The following is a 17,498-nucleotide window of genomic DNA, read 5'->3' on the forward strand; positions in this document are numbered from 1 at the left end:
CCCCCCTTCTCCTCCTCTTCCCCCCCTTCTCCTTCTCCCCCCCTTCTCCTCCCCCTTCTCTCCCCCCCCTTCTCCTTCCTCCCCCCTTCTCCTTCCCCCCCCTTCTCCTTCTCCCCCCCTCTCCTTCTCCCCCCCTTCTCCTTCTCCCCCCCCTTCTCTTCTCCCCCCCTTCTCCTTCTCCCCCCCTTCTCCTTCTCCCCCCCTTCTCCTTCTCCCCCCTTCTCCTTCTCCCCCTCTTCTCCTTCTCCCCCCCTTCTCCTTCTCCCCCCCTTCTCCTCTCCCCCCCTTCTCCTTCTCCCCCCCTTCTCCTTCTCCCCCCCCTTCTCCTTCTCCCCCCTTCTCCTCCCCCCTCTCCTTCTCCCCCCCTTCTTCTCCCCCCTTCTTCTCCCCCCCCTCTTCTCCTCCCCCCTCTTCTCCTTCCCCCCCTTCTTCTCCCCCCCTTCTCCTCCCCCCCTTCTCCCCCCCCTCTTCTCCCCCCCCTTCTCCTCCCCCCCCTTCTCCTTCTCCCCCCCCCTTCTCCTTCTCCCCCCTTCCTTCCTCCCCCCCTTCTCCTTCTCCCCCTCCCTTATCCTTCTCCTCCCCTTCTCCTTCTCCCCCCTTCTCCTCCCCCCCTTCTCCTTCCCCCCCCCTTCTCCTTCCCCCCCTTCTCCTCTCCCCCCCTTCTCCTTCTCCCCCCCCTTCTCCTTCTCCCCCCCCTTCTCCTTCTCCCCCCCTTCTCCTCTCCCCCCCCTTCTCTCTCCCCCCTCTCTTCTCCCCCCCTTCTCCTCCCCCCCTCCTCCTCCCCCCCCTTCTCCTCTTCCCCCCCTTCTCCTCTCCCCCCCTTCTCCTCTCCCCCCCCTTCTCCTCCTCCCCCCCCTTCTCCTCCTCCCCCCCTCTCCTCCTCCCCCTTCTCCTCTCTCCCCCCCTTCTCCTCCCTCCCCCCTCCCTCCTCTCTCCCCCCTCCTCCCCCCTTCTCCTCCCCCCCCTTCTCCTCTCCCCCCCTTCCTCCCCCCCCCTTCTCCTCCTCTCCCCCCTCTCCTCTCCCCCCCCTCCTCCCCCTCCTCCTCCCCCCCCTCCCTCCTCCCCCCCTCCTCCCCTCCTCCCCCCTTCTCCTCTCCCCCCCCCTCTCCTCCCCCCCTTCTCCTCCTCCCCCCCCTTCTCCTCTCCCCCCCCTTCTCCTCCTCCTCCCCCCCCTTCTCCTCCTTCCCCCCCCTTCTCCTCCTCTCTTCCCCCCCCCTTCTCCTCCTCCTCCCCCCCCTTCTCCTCCTCCCCCCCTTCTCCTCCTTCCCCCCCCCTTCTCCTCCTCCCCCCCTTCCTCCTCCTCCCCCCCTTCTCCTCCTTCCCCCCCCTTCTCCTCCTTCCCCCCCCTTCTCCTCCTTCCCCCCCCTTCTCCTCCTCCCCCTCTCCTCCCCCCCCTTCTCCTCCTTCCCCCCCTTCTCCTCCTTCTCCTCCCCCCTTCTCCTCCTTCCCCCCCTTCTCCCTCCCCCCCTTCTCCTCCTCCCCCCCCATCTCCTCCTCCCCCCCCTTCTCCTCCTCCCCCCCTCTCCTCTCCCCCTTCCTCCTCCCCCCCCTTCTCCTCCTTCCCCCCCCCCTTCTCCTCCTCCTCCCCCCCCCCTTCTCCTCCTCTCCCCCCCCCCCTTCTCCTCCTCCCCCCCCTTCTCCTCCTTCCCCCCCTTCTCCTCCTTCCCCCCCTTCTCCTCCTTCCCCCCCTTCTCCTCCTTCCCCCCCCCCTTCTCCTCCTTCCCCCCCCCTTCTCCTCCTTCCCCCCCCCTTCTCCTCCTTCCCCCCCTTCTCCTCTTCCCCCCCTTCTCCTCCTCCCCCCCTCTCCTCCCCCCCCCTTCTCCTCCTCCCCCCCTTCTCCTTCCCCCCCCTTCTCCTCTCCCCCCCTCTCCTTCTCCCCCCCTTCTCCTTCTCCCCCCTTCTCCTCCTCTCCCCCCCCCTTCTCCTCCTCCCCCCTTCTCCTCCCCCCCCCTTCTCCTCCTCCTCCCCCCCCCTTCTCCTCCTCCCCCCCCTTCTCCTCCTCCCCCCCTCCTCTCCCCCCCTTCTCCCCCCTCCTCCTCCCCCCCTTCTCCTCCTTCCCCTCCCCCTTCTCCTCCTCCTCCCCCTTCTCCTCCCCCTCCCTCCTCCCCTCCTCCTCCCCCTTCTCCTCCTCCCCCCCTTCTCCTCTCCCCCCCTTCCTCCTCCCCCCCCCTTCTCCTCCCCCCTCTCCTTCCCCCCCTCTCCTCCCCCTTCTCCTCCTCCCCCCCTTCTCCTCCCCCTCCCCTCCCCCCCCTTCTCCTCCCCTCTCCTCCCCCCCTTCTCCTCCTCCCCCCCCTTCTCCTCCTCCCCCCCTTCTCCTCCTCCCACCCCCTTCTCCTCCTCCCCCCCTTCTCCTCCTCCCCCCCTTCTCCTCCCTCCCCCCCTTCTCCTCCCCCCCTCTCCTCCTCCCCCCCTTCTCCTCCTCCCCCCCCTTCTCCTCCTCCCCCCCCCTTCTCCCCCCCCCCCCCTTCTCCCCTCCTCCCCCCCCCTCTCCTCCTCACCCCCTCCCCCCCCTCCCCCCCTTCTCCACCCCCAACCTCCCCCCCTTCTCCACCTCCCCCCCTCCACCTCCCCCTCTCCCCCCCCCCTCTCCTCCTCCCCCCCCTTCTCCTCCTCCCCCCCTTCTCCTCCCCCCCCTACTCCTCCCCCCCCTCCTCCCACCCCCTCTCCTCCTCCTCCCCCCCTTCCTCCTCCCCCCTCCCTCCTCCCCCTTCTCCTCCTCCCCCCTCTCTCCTCCCCTCCTCCTCCCCTCCTCCTCCCCCTCCTCCTCCCCCCTCCTCCTCCTCCCCCCTTCTCCTCCTCCCCCCTCCTCCTCCCCCCTTCTCCTCCTCCCCCCTCTCCTCCTCCCCCCCTCTCCTACTCCTCCCCCTCCTACACCTCCCCTCTCCTCCTCCCCCCTCCTCCCCCCCTCTCCTCCTCCTCCTCCCCACATTCTCCTCCTCCTCCCCACCTTCTCCTCCTCTTCCCCCCCCCTTCTCCTCCTCTTCCCCCCCTTCTCCTCCTCCTTCCCCCCCCTTCTCCTCCTCTCCCCCCCCCTTCTCCTCCTCTTCCCCCCCCCTTCTCCTCTTCCCCCCCCTTCTCCTCCTCTTCCCCCCCCTTCTCCTCCTCTCCCCCCCCTTCTCCTCCTCTTCCCCCCCCCTTCTCCTCCTCCTCCTCACCCCTTCTCCTCTCCTTCCCTCTTCTCCTCCTCCTCCTCACCCCTTCTTCTCCTCCTCCTCACCCTTCTCCTCCTCCTCCTCACCCCTTCTTCTCCTCCTCCTCACCCCTTCTCCTCCTCCTCCTTCTCCTTCTCCCCCCCTTCTCCCCCCCTCTCCTCCCCCCCTTCTCCTCCCCCCCCTCTCCTACTCCTCCCTCCCTTCTCCTCCTCCTCCCCCCCTTCTCCTCCTCCCCCCCTTCTCCTCCTCCCCCCCTTCTCCTCCTCCCCCCCTTCTCCTCCTCCTCCTCCCCCCCTTCTCCTCCTCCTCCTCCCCCCCTTCTCCTCCTCCTCCTCCCCCCCTTCTCCTCCTCCTCCCCCCCTTCTCCTCCTCCTCCTCCTCCCCCCCTTCTCCTCCTCCTCCCCCCCTTCTCCTCCTCCTCCCCCCCTTCTCCTCCTCCTCCCCCCCTTCTCCTCCTCCTCCCCCCCTTCCTCCTCCTCCCCCCCTTCTCCTCCTCCTCCCCCCCTTCTCCTCCTCCTCCCCCCCTTCTCCTCCTCCCCCCCCCTTCTCCTTCCCCTCCCCCCCTTCTCCTCCTCCCCCCCTTCTCCTCCTCCCCCCCTTCTCCTCCTCCTCCTCCCCCCCCCTTCTCCTCCTTCCCCTCCCCCTTCTCCTCCTCCCCCCCTTCTCCTTCCCCTCCCCCTTCTCCTCCTCCCCCCCCCCTTCTCCTCCTCCCCCCCTTCTCCTCCTCCCCCCCTTCTCCTTCTCCCCCCCTTCTCCTTCTCCCCCCCTTCTCCTTCTCTCCCCCCCTTCTCCTTCTCTCCCCCCTTCTCCTTCTCTCCCCCTTCTCCTTCTCTCCCCCCTTCTCCTTCTCTCCCCCTTCTCCTTCTCCCCCCCCTTCTCCTTCTCCCCCCCCTTCTCCTTCTCCCCCCCTTCTCCTTCTCCCCCCCTTCTCCTTCTCTCCCCCCTTCTCCTTCTCTCCCCCCTTCTCCTTCTCTCCCCCCCTTCTCCTTCTCCCCCCCTTCTCCTTCTCTCCCCCCTTCTCCTTCTCTCCCCCCCTTCTCCTTCTCCCCCCTTTCTCCTTCTCCTTCTCCCCCCCCCTTCTCCTTCTCCCCCCCCTTCTCCTTCTCCCCCCCTTCTCCTTCTCCCCCCCTTCTCCTTCTCCCCCCCCTTCTCCTTCTCCCCCCCTTCTCCTTCTCCCCCCTTCTCCTTCTCCCCCCTTCTCCTTCTCCCCCCCTTCCCCCCCTTCTCCCCCCCTCCCCCCCTTCTCCCCCTTCTCCCCCCCTCCCCCCCTTCTCCTCCCCCCCCTTCTCCTTCTCCCCCCCCTTCTCCTTCTTCTCCCCCCCCTTCTCCTTCTTCTCCCCCCCTTCTCCTTCTTCTCCCCCCCTTCTCCTTCTCCCCCCCCTTCTCCTTCTCCCCCCCCTTCTCCTTCTCCCCCCCCTTCTCCTTCTCCCCCCCTTCTCCTTCTCCCCCCCTTCTCCTTCTCCCCCTCTTCTCCTTCTCCCCCCCTTCTCCTTCTCCCCCCCCCTTCTCCTTCTCCCCCCCCCTTCTCCTTCTCCCCCCCCCCTTCTCCTTCTCCCCCCCTTCTCCTTCTCCCCCCCTTCTCCTCCTCCTCCTCTCCCCCTTCTCCTCCTCCACCTCCCCCCCTTCTTCTCCTCCTCCTCCTCCCCCCCTTCTCCTCCTCCTCCCCCCCTTCTCCTCCTCCTCCCCCCCCTTCTCCTCCTCCTCCCCCCCTTCTCCTCCTCCTCCCCCCCTTCTCCTCCTCCTCCCCCCCTTCTCCTCCTCCCCCCCTTCTCCTCCTCCCCCCCTTTCTCCTCCTCCTCCCCCTCTTCCTCCTCCCCCCCTCCCCCTTTCTCTCCCCCCCCCCTTTCTCTCCCCCCCCTTTCTCTCCCCCCCCCCCTTTCTCTCCCCCCCCTTTCTCTCCCCCCCCCCTTTCTCCCCCCCCCTTTCTCCCCCCCCCCCTTTCTCCCCCCCCCTTTCTCTCCCCCTCCCCCTTCTGTTTCTTAAGAAGCATTGCTGAACAGCAGACAGTTTTCCCACCTAGGCACATTTTGTTTCATACTCATGGTTGTATAAGTTACAGTATTTTTTGGTTGTTATTCTGTCCCCTTCACTATTAATTTTATTCTGATAGTAGGTGTCACAAACCACCGGGGGGGTCACTCAGAAATCCCCCGCGCTGGCTAGTTCCAGAGCCTTATAATGAGATACAACTCTTGTTACAGGGTGACGGCAGGGAGTCATCCTGTGTCCTTTGTTCCCACATCACCTAATTTCCATATCACAGGAGATGGCCATGGGATGGGTTGCTAAACAAGTTGTGTGAAGGAAAGGGGGGGTGACACCAGGAGAGGGCTTCCTGACATAACTTGAATATCATGATTTATCGTCATATCTCCGGATTTACCTCACACCTCCCCCCTTTTGAGGGCGCTAGGGGGCAGCACACTCCGGTGTTCCCCCGTGCGCCCGTCCGCGACCTCTCCTTGTCGGGACAGCCCGTCTGCGTTACCGTGGTCACGGCCCCTTTTGTGGCGAATGGTGAAGTTGTATTGCTGGAGCGCAAGGCTCCATCGCAACAGTCGCCCATTCGTCCCAGAGACGGTGTGCAACCAGCTGAGGGGGTTGTGGTCCGTCTCCACGATGAAGTGGCGCCCGTATAGATAGGGTTGCAGACGCTGCAGGGCCCACACTATGGCCAGGCACTCCTTCTCCATTGTGGAATAGGCCACTTCCCTCGGTAACAGCTTCCTGCTCAGGTACAAGACTGGGTGCTCTTGGCTCGCAGAGTCCACCTGGCTGAGCACCGCACCGAGGCCGAAGTCACTGGCGTCGGTCTGTACTACAAACGGCCGCGTGAAGTCGGCTGCCTGTAGCACGGGCGGGCTGGACAGGGCGTCCTTTAGGGCCCGGAAGGCTGTCTCGCAGTCCATTGTCCAATCGACTGCAGAGGGCAGCTTCTTCTTGGTGAGGTCCGTCAGGGGCTTTGCCAGGCTACTATAGCATGGAACAAACCTCCTATAGTACCCAGCGGTCCCCAAGAAGGACATCACCTGCTTCTTGGTCCTGGGGGTGGGCCAGGATGCGATGGGCCTCCACTTTCTCAGGCTCGGGCTTCAGTGTTCCCCCGCCTACCCGGTGACCGAGGTACTGGACCTCGCTCATGGCCAGCTGACACTTGCCCGGCTTGATGGTCAAACCTGCCCGGTGGACCCGCCTGAGCACCTGTGCTAGATGCTCTAGGTGATCTTCCCAGGTGGGACTGAAGACGGCAATGTCATCCAGGTACGCGGCCGCGTACCCTTCAAGTCCCTTGAGCAGGGTGTTGACCATCCGCTGGAAAGTGGCAGGGGCATTCCTCATCCCGAATGGCATCACCGTGGACTCGTACAGTCCAAATGGGGTAATAAAGGCAGAGCGTTCCCTGGCCTTGCGAGTCAGGGGGATCTGCCAATATCCCCAGCTCAGGTCCATGATGGTCAGGTACTGAGCCCCGGCCAACTGATCGAGCAGGTCATCGATGCGTGGCATTGGGTACGCATCGGCGACCGTGACAGCATTGAGCCCCCTGTAGTCCACGCAGAACCGAGTGGTTCGGTCCTTCTTAGGGACGAGGACTACAGGCGAGGCCCAAGCGCTGTTGGATGCCTGGATCACCCCCAGCTTCAGCATCTCGTCAATCTCCTGGCGCATGTGTTGCTGCACCTCCAGGGAGACCCGATATGCTGAACGCCGGATCGGGGGATGATCCCCAGTGTCCACGTGATGGACAGCCAAGTCAGTCCTTCCGGGCTGGTTGGTAAACAACCCCCGGAAGGGGTGTAGGGTGGCCCACAGCTGGGACCGTTGGTCCTCCAAGAGCTGGTGGCCAACCTCCACATCCTCAATGGATCCGCCTGCCCTAACCTGGGCTAGCATATCCAAGAGGGTTTCCGCTTCTCCCTCCTCGGGCAGGTTGCACACGGGGAGCGCACATGCCTCCCGCTCATGATGTGCCTTCATCATGTTCACATGGAAGGGCTTCCGCCTTCCACGGGCAGGGTCCAGGGTGACCAGGTACGTCACAGGGTTGAGCTGCTGGTACACGAGGTATGGGCCTTCCCAGGCTGCCTGAAGCTTGTCCTGTGGTACGGGGACCAGTACCCACACCTTTTGACCCACTTGGTAGGTCCTCTCACAAGCGTTCTGGTCGTACCAACGCTTCTGATCGGCCTGGGCTTGAGCCATATTGTCGTGTACCAGTTGCGTCAAGGCCTGCATTTTGTCCCGGAAGCGCATGACATACTCGATAACCGACACTCCAGGGGTGGCCAAATCCCCTTCCCAAGCCTCTTTCACCAGAGCCAGGGGGCCCCGCACACGTCGCCCGTACAGGAGCTCAAACGGTGAGAATCCTGTTGAGGCCTGTGGAACCTCCCGGTAAGCAAATAACAGGTGTGGGAGATACCGCTCCCAGTCACGCCCATGGGAGTCGACCAACATCTTAAGCATCTGCTTTAAGGTGCCATTGAACCGCTCGCACAGGCCATTAGTCTGTGGATGGTACGGGCTGGCCACCAGATGTCGCACCTGGACTTGCTTACAGAGGGCCTCCATCAGCTGGGACATGAATTGGGTCCCCCGGTCAGTGAGCATTTCCTAGGGAAAACCCACTCGGGAGAAAATCTCCAGCAATGTGGTGGCCACCTTGTCAGCCCGAATGGACGACAAGGCCACTGCTTCCGGGTACCGGGTGGCATAGTCCACTACCGTCAGTATGAAGCGTTTCCCGGAGCTGCTGGGGATGGCCAGCGGGCCGACCAGATCCACAGCCACCCTCCTGAAAGGCTCATCGATGATTGGCAGAGATACCAGTGGGGCTTTGGGGTGTGGCCCCGCCTTCCCCACTCTCTGACAGGTTTCACACGAACGGCAGTAGGCAGCCACATCGGCCCCCATTTTTGGCCAGTAGAAATGCTGGTTTAACCTGGCCTTGGTCTTAGCGATCCCTAGGTGTCCGGCCATCGGAATCTCATGTGCGATCCGCAACAACTCCGTCCGGAACGGATAGGGTACCACCAACTGTCGGTCCCTGGGCCACGCCTCCGGTGAACCCTGCTGGACCGTGGCCCGGTACAGCCGTCCTTGGTCCCAGACCACTCGCTCCGGGTCCGAGTCCGAGGGAGGCTGTGCCGCCTGCTCCTTAAGAGCTTTCAGGCTGTCGTCAGCTTCTAACGCTGCCTGAAACCCCTGACTAGATGTGGCCAGAATCGACGAGACTGTCACATCTTCGGTCAGTACCCCGGGACCTGTGTCCTGGCCTCCACCTGACTCGGCTGCCACTTGGTCAGAAGGGGAAGAGCTATCGGACCTCCGGGAGGCCCCTTGGCTTCCAGCACTCCCACTGCGGGTGACAGCGGCCACAGCCGCTGCGACCGTGGGTCGTGCCTGCTCCTCCTCCGTTCCTGACCAAGTCGCCGGTTCAGGCAGACCTACCTGGCTTCCTGACACCCCGGTTGTGGGGGAACCATGCACCGAGATCTTACCTGGGAGCACTTCCGCTCCTGGATTGGCCCCAATCTCACCTGCCTGTTCCCCTCCTGCAGCAACAGAACCCCGCTGTGAAATCTCTGGGGACCCCACATTTGCTGTGGTAGCCCCCACCCCACACACTGGTCCTCCCCCTGCAGCACCCTGCTCTCTGCTTATCCCTGCAGAGGGCAACAGATCCCAGCTCACAGGCTGATTACTTGTAGAGGCATTGTCACACCTTTCTCTGACCCCCTCCCCTGTCACAGCGGCAGCTGTGTGTGTGTCTATGGTGTCTATGCAAGCAGAAATATCAGAGTTCACTCCCTCCTCCCTTACATCATTCATAGATAACACATTAACATTGTCCGGAGGCATGTCAGTACTGGCTGAAGGTTCAGCCCTTGGTTGGGGCCCAAACTGGGAGGTTATCTGCCCCAAATCTGTCCCAAGTAGCACGTTTGCGGGGATCCGATCAGTTACCCCCACCTCCCTCACCCCTCGCCCTGCGCCCCAGTCCACATAAATGTCAGCAACAGGCAGCGCCGGGTCAATGCCTCCAATCCCGGAGACAGCGAGGGTTTTTCCAGGGATCAAGTCTTGGGGGGACACCATCTCAGGCCGCACCAGAGTCACCTCCGAGGCGCTGTCTCGCAGTCCCATGGTCACAGACCGGCCGACGGTGACAGGTTGGAAGCTGTCCAGGGACCTACCACCACCCCCACCCACACAATACACCTTGGGCGGCCCTTGGGACGGGGACGGAGCCGGGGCCTTGGGACGCTGAGGGCACATGGCCTTGAAGTGTCCAGGTAGGTTGCACTGGTGGCACCGTCTTGGTTCTGCCACGGGCCTGGAGAGGGGAGTTGAGGGGGACACCCCCTGCAGTCTAGGGGCAGGTGGGGCAGTCGCAGAGTTCATCTTACCCCCTCTCCAGGTGCTGCTGGTGGCTGCTCTCCTGGCTTCAGGAGCCCGATTGTTGGTGTAGTCATCGGCCAGGGCAGCTGTAGCCGTGGACCCCTTTGGCTTCTGGTCTCGGATGAACTGGCGGAGATCCTCAGGGCAGTTCCACAAGAGTTGCTCCGTGATGACCAAGTCCAGGATCTCTGGTCCGGTGGAAAGCTGCAGGCCTTGGGTCCAGTGGTCGGCAGCTCGGGCAAGTGCCCGCCGGTGGTCAGCCCAGGAGTCCTTTGGTCCCTTCTGCAGGGTCCGGAACTTCTTGCGGTAGGACTCCGGAGTGAGGTTGTACTGTTGGATCAGGGCCCGCTTGATGGTGTCGTAGCCCTGATCTGCCTCAGCAGGCAAGTCCCCAAGGATTTCCAGGGCCTTACCCCTTAAACGGGGGGTCAGGTATTTGGCCCACTGGTCCTTGTCCAGATGGTGCTGCAAGCAAGTCCGTTCAAAAGCAGTCAAGAAAGAGTCCAAGTCTCCATCCTTCTCCAGCACTGGGAAGTCCTCAACACGGACCTTTGGAAGTTTGGTGTCTTGAAGGTCACGTGTGGCTGATGAGGGCTGGAGCTTGGCTAGATGCAGCTGGTAGTCACGGTCTGCCTGTCGCTCCGCAGCCTCACGCTCTGCCTGGCGCTCTTCACGCGCTGCTTGCCGCTCCGCAGCCTCAGCATCACGCGCTGCCTGCCGCTCTGCCCTGCGCTCTGCCAGGAGTTCCTTGTAGCCCTTCTGGTCTCCAGCCTGGAGAAGGGCCATAGCCATTTGAAGAAGGCTATCCGAGCCTCCCAGGCTCGGTGGAATGGCACGTGGTGATCTGCGGCCCGCTGCGGAGCCTGGTGATTCACTGTCCATTGCAGAGCGGAGGGCTGGCATCTGGCTCGTTGAGGACCCTTGGGTGAGCTGCTCCTCATCTTGTCCAGCAGTGCCAGGTTGTGCAATGTCCTCTGCAGAGCTGTTTTCTGGCGTCGAGCTCCTGGAGGACTCGTGGGCAACCTCCTCATTACTGTCCACAGCACCGTCCTCCCTCTCTTCGGCTCCTGCCTTAGCATTGGCCAGTTGCATAGCTCTGCTCCTGGTGCCATCAGCCATTCTTGCAGACTTTTGGTCACTGACACAGAACTGACACCTGATGCCTCCACACACCTTACAGTATCTGCACTCTGACACTCTAGTGTTGAGCTAGTCTGAAGACCCCAGCAGCCACAGCTGCTGCAGGCAGTCTTTAGTGTCTGGGAGTATGGGTCTCACACTCACACACACTATTATCTCGATCCCACCGCTTGCCACCAATATGTCACAAACCACCGGGGGGGTCACTCAGAAATCCCCCGCGCTGGCTAGTTCCAGAGCCTTATAATGAGATACAACTCTTGTTACAGGGTGACGGCAGGGAGTCATCCTGTGTCCTTTGTTCCCACATCACCTAATTTCCATATCACAGGAGATGGCCATGGGATGGGTTGCTAAACAAGTTGTGTGAAGGAAAGGGGGGGTGACACCAGGAGAGGGCTTCCTGACATAACTTGAATATCATGATTTATCGTCATATCTCCGGATTTACCTCACAGTAGGTAAAAATTATGAATATATCCACAAGATGGAAAAACTACTTCTAAAACGCCTCTTGTTTATTTTTCTTTGTTATTGATTATCTGTGTTTTGGGGTTTTTTGGGGGTTTTTTTTGGGATGTTTTTTTTTTTATGTGAAATCTCTGCTCGCAGTCAAACTGGCTGGTTTTTTTCGGCGTTTTCTCAGGGAGCGTGCGCTTTAACCCCTTCTTTCCAGATGTTGTTGATCACAAGTCAGCAGTTGATCCAGCAGTCTGAGCCACTGCCGACCTATCATTGGCAGCTTCTTGGAGGGTAGGAGGCAAAAGAACACAAATCCAGAAAACAAATCTGCATTAAAGCCCAGTTTTTTTTCACAAGCAGAGATTTCACATAGTTCGCCCCCAAAGCACAAATGGGCCATCATAATGAGCTCACTGACAGATTCTCAGTTAACTCATTCTGCAGGTAATACTATTCAGAGACCCATATTTTATATATACATTGTCAGTGTGTGCTAATCTTCTGATCTCTCCTGTTTTACCAATGCTGCGTTGTCACTACAGGCACGGCCTCTGTGGCGCTGGCCGGACTCCTGGCCACGCAGGAGGTGCTCGGGAAACCAATCACAGAGCAGAGAGTTCTCTTCCTTGGAGCAGGAGAGGTTTGTAACGGTGCCATGCTTTTTGCCCAGTCTAACTAGTATTCAGAATATTATCCTTGCGCCTTCATAGAGATCATTAACACTAAATGTTATTACCCATGCACTGGATAGGTGATGGCTTTCTGGTCAGTGAGGGTCCGATTACTGGGACCCCCACCTTTCCAAAGAACGGGGCAGTGAAATACCCTGCTGGAATGGGGAGGTGTTCTTTTAAAGAAAAGGATAGCCACTGCAGAAGTAACTGGGGCCTCATTTATGAGTATTCCCTCACAGGAAGATCATTTTGATTGCCTATAGCCACTGCTGAAGTTACTGGGTTCTCAATTGCCTCATTGTAAGATCATTCTGGTTGCCTATAGCCACTGCAGGAATAACTGGGGCCTCATTTATGAGTTTTACCTCACAGGAAGATCGCCTATAGCCACTGCAGAAGTAACTGGGGCCTCATTTATAAGTATTACCTCACATTAAGATAATTCTGGTTGCCTATAGCCACTGCAGAAGTAGCGGGGGTCTTAATTACCTCACAGAACGTTCTGGTTGCCTATAGCCAATGCAGAAGTCACTAGGGCCTCATTTATGAGCATTACCTCACAGTAAGATTGTTTTGGTTGCCTCTAGCCACTGCAGAAGTAACTGGCTCCTCATTTATGAAAATTGCCTCACAGTAAGATCATTCTCGTTGCCTATAGCCACTACAGAAGTTACTAGGACTTCATTTATAGCATTGCCTAACAGTAAGATCGTTCTGGTTCCCTATAGGCACTGCAGAACTAACTGGGGCCTCATTTATTAGTATTGCCTCCCAGCAAGATCGTTCTGGTAGCCACTACAAAAGTAACTGGGGGCTCATTTTTGAGAATCGCCTCACAGTAAGATCATTCTAGTTGCCTCTAGCCACTGCAGAAGTATCTGGGGCCTCATTATGAGTATTACCTCCCAGCAAGATCGTTCTAGTTGCCTATAGCCACTACAAAAGTAACTGGGGCCTTGTTTATGAAAATTGCTTCAAAGTAAGATTGTTCTGGTTGCCTATAGCCACTGCTGAAGTTACTGGGTTCTCACTTGCCTCACTGTAAGATCATTCTGGTTGCATATAGCCACTGCAGAAGTAACTGGGGTTTCAATTACCTCACAGTAAGAACATTCTGGTTGCCTATAGCCAATGCAGAAGTCACTAGGGCCTTATTTATGAGCATTACCTCACAGTAAGATTATGGTTGCCTATAGCCACTGCAGAAGTAATTGGGGTCGCAATTACCTCACAGTAAGAACGTTCTGGTTGCCTATAGCGACATCAGAAATAACTGAGGCCTCATTTATGAGCATTGCCTCACAGTAAGATTGTTCTATAGCCACTGCAGTAGTAATTGGGGCCTCATTATGAGTATCACCTCACAGTAAGATCATTCTGGTTAGCTATAGCCACTGCAGAAGTAACAGGGACCTCATTTATGATTATTACCTCCCAGGAAGAGTAAGGCAGAGGGAGTGAGCTGCCGGGGGCCAAGCTGAACCTCCAGCATCCCCTTAGGCAGCGATGTCACCTACCGGCTATTGATTTTAAGAAGAACTGATGGTTTCTTCGCAAGAAGGGTTATGGACACCTCCTCACTGCTCACACCAATATGACCTGTAACGTTTGCTCAAAAGTTAGACTTGAAAAATTAGTTGTGCAATGTTTGGTTTCATGGCTAATCAACTTTTCCTATCCTCAGGCAGCTCTGGGCATCGCCAACCTCATAGTCATGGCAATGATGGAGAACGGCATCTCCGCAGACACCGCACGAGACAAGATCTGGATGTTTGACAAGTTTGGATTATTAGTGCAAGTAAGTGACAGTATAGAGGCGGCCTGCTTCCTATGTGTCCAGGCTACAAAATCCTCCACAGTATTATAGTAGTTATATCCTTGTACATAGGGGCAGTATTATAGTAGTTATATTCTTCTACATAGGGGGCAGTATTATAGTAGTTATATTCTTGTACATAGGGGGCAGTATTATAGTAGTTATATGCTTGTACATAGGAGCAGTGTTATAGTAGTTATATTCTTGTACAGAGGCGCAGTATTACAGTAGTTATATTCTTTTACATAGGAGCAGTATTATAGTAGTTATATTCTTGTACATAGGGGCAGTATTATAGTAGTTATATTCTTGTACATAGGGGCGGTATTATAGTTATATTCTTGTACATAGGGGGCAGTATTATAGTAGTTATATTCTTGTACATAGGGGCAGTATTATAGTAGTTATATTCTTGTACATAGGGGGCAGTATTATAGTAGTTATATTCTTGTACATAGGGGCAGTATTATAGTAGTTATATTCTTGTACATAGGGGCAGTATTATAGTAGTTATATTCTTGTACATAGGGGCGGTATTATAGTAGTTATATTCTTGTACATAGGGGGCAGTATTATAGTAGTTATATTCTTGTACATAGGGGCAGTATTATAGTAGTTATATTCTTGTACATAGGGGCGGTATTATAGTAGTTATATTCTTGTACATAGGGGGCAGTATTATAGTAGTTATATTCTTGTACATAGGGGCAGTATTATAGTAGTTATATTCTTGTACATAGGGGCAATATTATAGTAGTTATATTCTTGTACATAGGAGCAGTATTATAGTAATATTCTTGTACATAGGAGCAGTATTATAGTAGTTATATTCTTGTACATAGGGGGCAGTATTATAGTAGTTATATTCTTGTACATAGGGGCGGTATTATAGTAGTTATATTCTTGTACAAAGGGAGCAGTATTCTAGTAGTTTTATTCTTGTACATAGGGGGCAGTATTATATTAGTTATATTCTTGTACATAGGAGGTAATACTATAGTAGTTATATTCTTGTACATAGGAGCAGTATTATAGTGGTTATATTCTTGTATATAGGGAGCAGTATTATAGTAGTTATATTCTTGTACAGAGGCGCAGTATTATAGTAGTTATATTCTTGTACATAGGAGCAGTATTATAGTAGTTATATTCTTGTACAGATGCGCAGTATTATAGTAGTTATATTCTTGTACATAGGAGCAGTATTATAGTAGTTATATTCTTGTACAGAGGCGCAGTATTATAGTAGTTATATTCTTGTACATAGGAGCAGTATTATAGTAGTTATATTTTTGTACATAGGGGCGGTATTATAGTAGTTATATTCTTGTACATAGGGGGCAGTATTATAATAGTTATATTTTTGTACATAGGGGCAGTATTATAGTAGTTATATTCTTGTACATAGGGGCGGTATTATAGTAGTTATATTCTTGTACATAGGAGCAGTATTATAGTAGTTATATTCTTGTACATAGGGGGCAGTATTATAGTAGTTATATTCTTGTACATAGGAGGTAGTACTATAGTAGTTATATTCTTGTACATAGGAGCAGTATCATAGTAGTTATATTCTTGTACATAGGAGCAGTATTATAGTAGTTATATTCTTGTATATAGGGGCAGTATTATAGTAGTTATATTCTTGTACATAGGGGGCAGTATTATAGTAGTTATATTCTTGTACATAGGGGGCAGTATTATAGTAGTTATATTCTTGTATATAGGGAGCAGTATTATAGTAGTTATATTCTTGTGCATAGGGGGCAGTATTATAGTAGTTATATTCTTGTACATAGGGGCAGTATTATAGTAGTTATATTCTTGTACATAGGGGGCAGTATTATAGTAGTTATATTCTTGTACATAGGGGCTGTATTATAGTAATTATATTTTTGTACATAGGGGGCAGTATTATAGTAGTTATATTCTGGTACATAGGGGGCAGTATTATAGTAGTTATATTCTTGTACATAGGAGCAGTATTATAGTAGTTATAGTCTTGTACATAGGGGGCAGTATTATAGTAGTTATATTCTTGTACATAGGAGCAGTATTATAGTAGTTATAGTCTTGTACATAGGGGGCAGTATTATAGTAGTTATATTCTGGTACATAGGGGGCAGTATTATAGTAGTTATATTCTTGTATATAGGGAGCAGTATTATAGCAGTTATATTCTTGTACATAGGGAGCAGTATTATAGTAGTTATATTCTTGTACATAGGAGCAGTATTATAGTAGTTATATTCTTGTATATAGGGAGCAGTATTATAGCAGTTATATTCTTGTACATAGGGGTAGTATTATAGTAGTTATATTCTTGTACATACGGAGCAGTATTATAGTAGTTATATTCTTGTACATAGGAGCAGTATTATAGTAGTTATATTTTTGTACATGGGAGCAGTATTATAGTAGTTATATTCTTGTACATAGGAGCAGTATTATAGTAGTTATATTTTTGTACATAGGAGCAGTATTATAGTAGTTATATTCTTGTACATAGGGGCGGTATTATAGTAGTTATATTCTTGTACATAGGGGGCAGTATTATAGTAGTTATATTTTTGTACATAGGGGCAGTATTATAGTACTTATATTCTTGTACATAGGGGCGGTATTATAGTAGTTATATTCTTGTACATAGGAGCAGTATTATAGTAGTTATATTCTTGTACATAGGGGGCAGTATTATAGTAGTTATATTCTTGTACATAGGAGGTAGTACTATAGTAGTTATATTCTTGTACATAGGAGCAGTATTATAGTAGTTATATTCTTGTACATAGGAGCAGTATTATAGTAGTTATATTCTTGTATATAGGGGCAGTTTTATAGTAGTTATATTCTTGTACATAGGGGGCAGTATTATAGTAGTTATATTCTTGTACATAGGGAGCAGTATTATAGTAGTTATATTTTTGTACATAGGAGCAGTATTATAGTAGTTATAGTCTTGTACATAGGGGGCAGTATTATAGTAGTTATATTCTTGTATATAGGGAGCAGTATTATAGTAGTTATATTCTTGTGCATAGGGGGCAGTATTATAGTAGTTATATTCTTGTACATAGGGGCAGTATTATAGTAGTTATATTCTTGTACATAGGGGGCAGTATTATAGTAGTTATATTCTTGTACATAGGGGCAGTATTATAGTAATTATATTTTTGTACATAGGGGGCAGTATTATAGTAGTTATATTCTGGTACATAGGGGGCAGTATTATAGTAGTTATATTCTTGTACATAGGAGCAGTATTATAGTAGTTATAGTCTTGTACATAGGGGGCAGTATTATAGTAGTTATATTCTTGTACATAGGAGCAGTATTATAGTAGTTATAGTCTTGTACATAGGGGGCAGTATTATAGTAGTTATATTCTGGTACATAGGGGGCAGTATTATAGTAGTTATATTCTTGTACATAGGAGCAGTATTATAGTAGTTATATTCTTGTATATAGGGAGCAGTATTATAGTAGTTATATTCTTGTACAGAGGCGCAGTATTATAGTAGTTATATTCTTGTACATAGGAGCAGTATTATAGTAGTTATATTCTTGTACAGAGGCGCAGTATTATAGTAGTTATATTCTTGTACATAGGAGCAGTATTATAGTAGTTATATTCTTGTACATAGGAGCAGTATTATAGTAGTTATATTTTTGTACATATGGGCGGTATTATAGTAGTTATATTCTTGTACATAGGGGGCAGTATTATAGTAGTTATATTTTTGTACATAGGGGCAGTATTATAGTAGTTATATTCTTGTACATAGGGGCGGTATTATAGTAGTTATATTCTTGTACATAGGAGGTAGTACTATAGTAGTTATATTCTTGTAC

General features: G+C 53.5%; 1 protein-coding gene across 3 annotated transcripts in view; it reads left to right on the top strand.

The window, feature by feature from the left end:
* ME2 (malic enzyme 2) overlaps nucleotides 1–17,498 on the top strand; it is an 87,119-nt gene that overhangs the window by 57,342 nt on the left and 12,279 nt on the right. For all 3 annotated transcript variants that reach the window (XM_075343242.1, XM_075343257.1, XM_075343250.1), the window contains 2 exons: nucleotides 11,699–11,796; nucleotides 13,515–13,628. In XM_075343242.1, the coding sequence (XP_075199357.1) occupies nucleotides 11,699–11,796; nucleotides 13,515–13,628 (212 nt within the window). The remainder of the gene's footprint in view (nucleotides 1–11,698; nucleotides 11,797–13,514; nucleotides 13,629–17,498) is intronic.

The sequence above is a fragment of the Anomaloglossus baeobatrachus genome, chromosome 1, assembly GCF_048569485.1.
Source record: "Anomaloglossus baeobatrachus isolate aAnoBae1 chromosome 1, aAnoBae1.hap1, whole genome shotgun sequence".
NCBI classification, from domain to species: Eukaryota; Metazoa; Chordata; class Amphibia; order Anura; family Aromobatidae; genus Anomaloglossus; species Anomaloglossus baeobatrachus.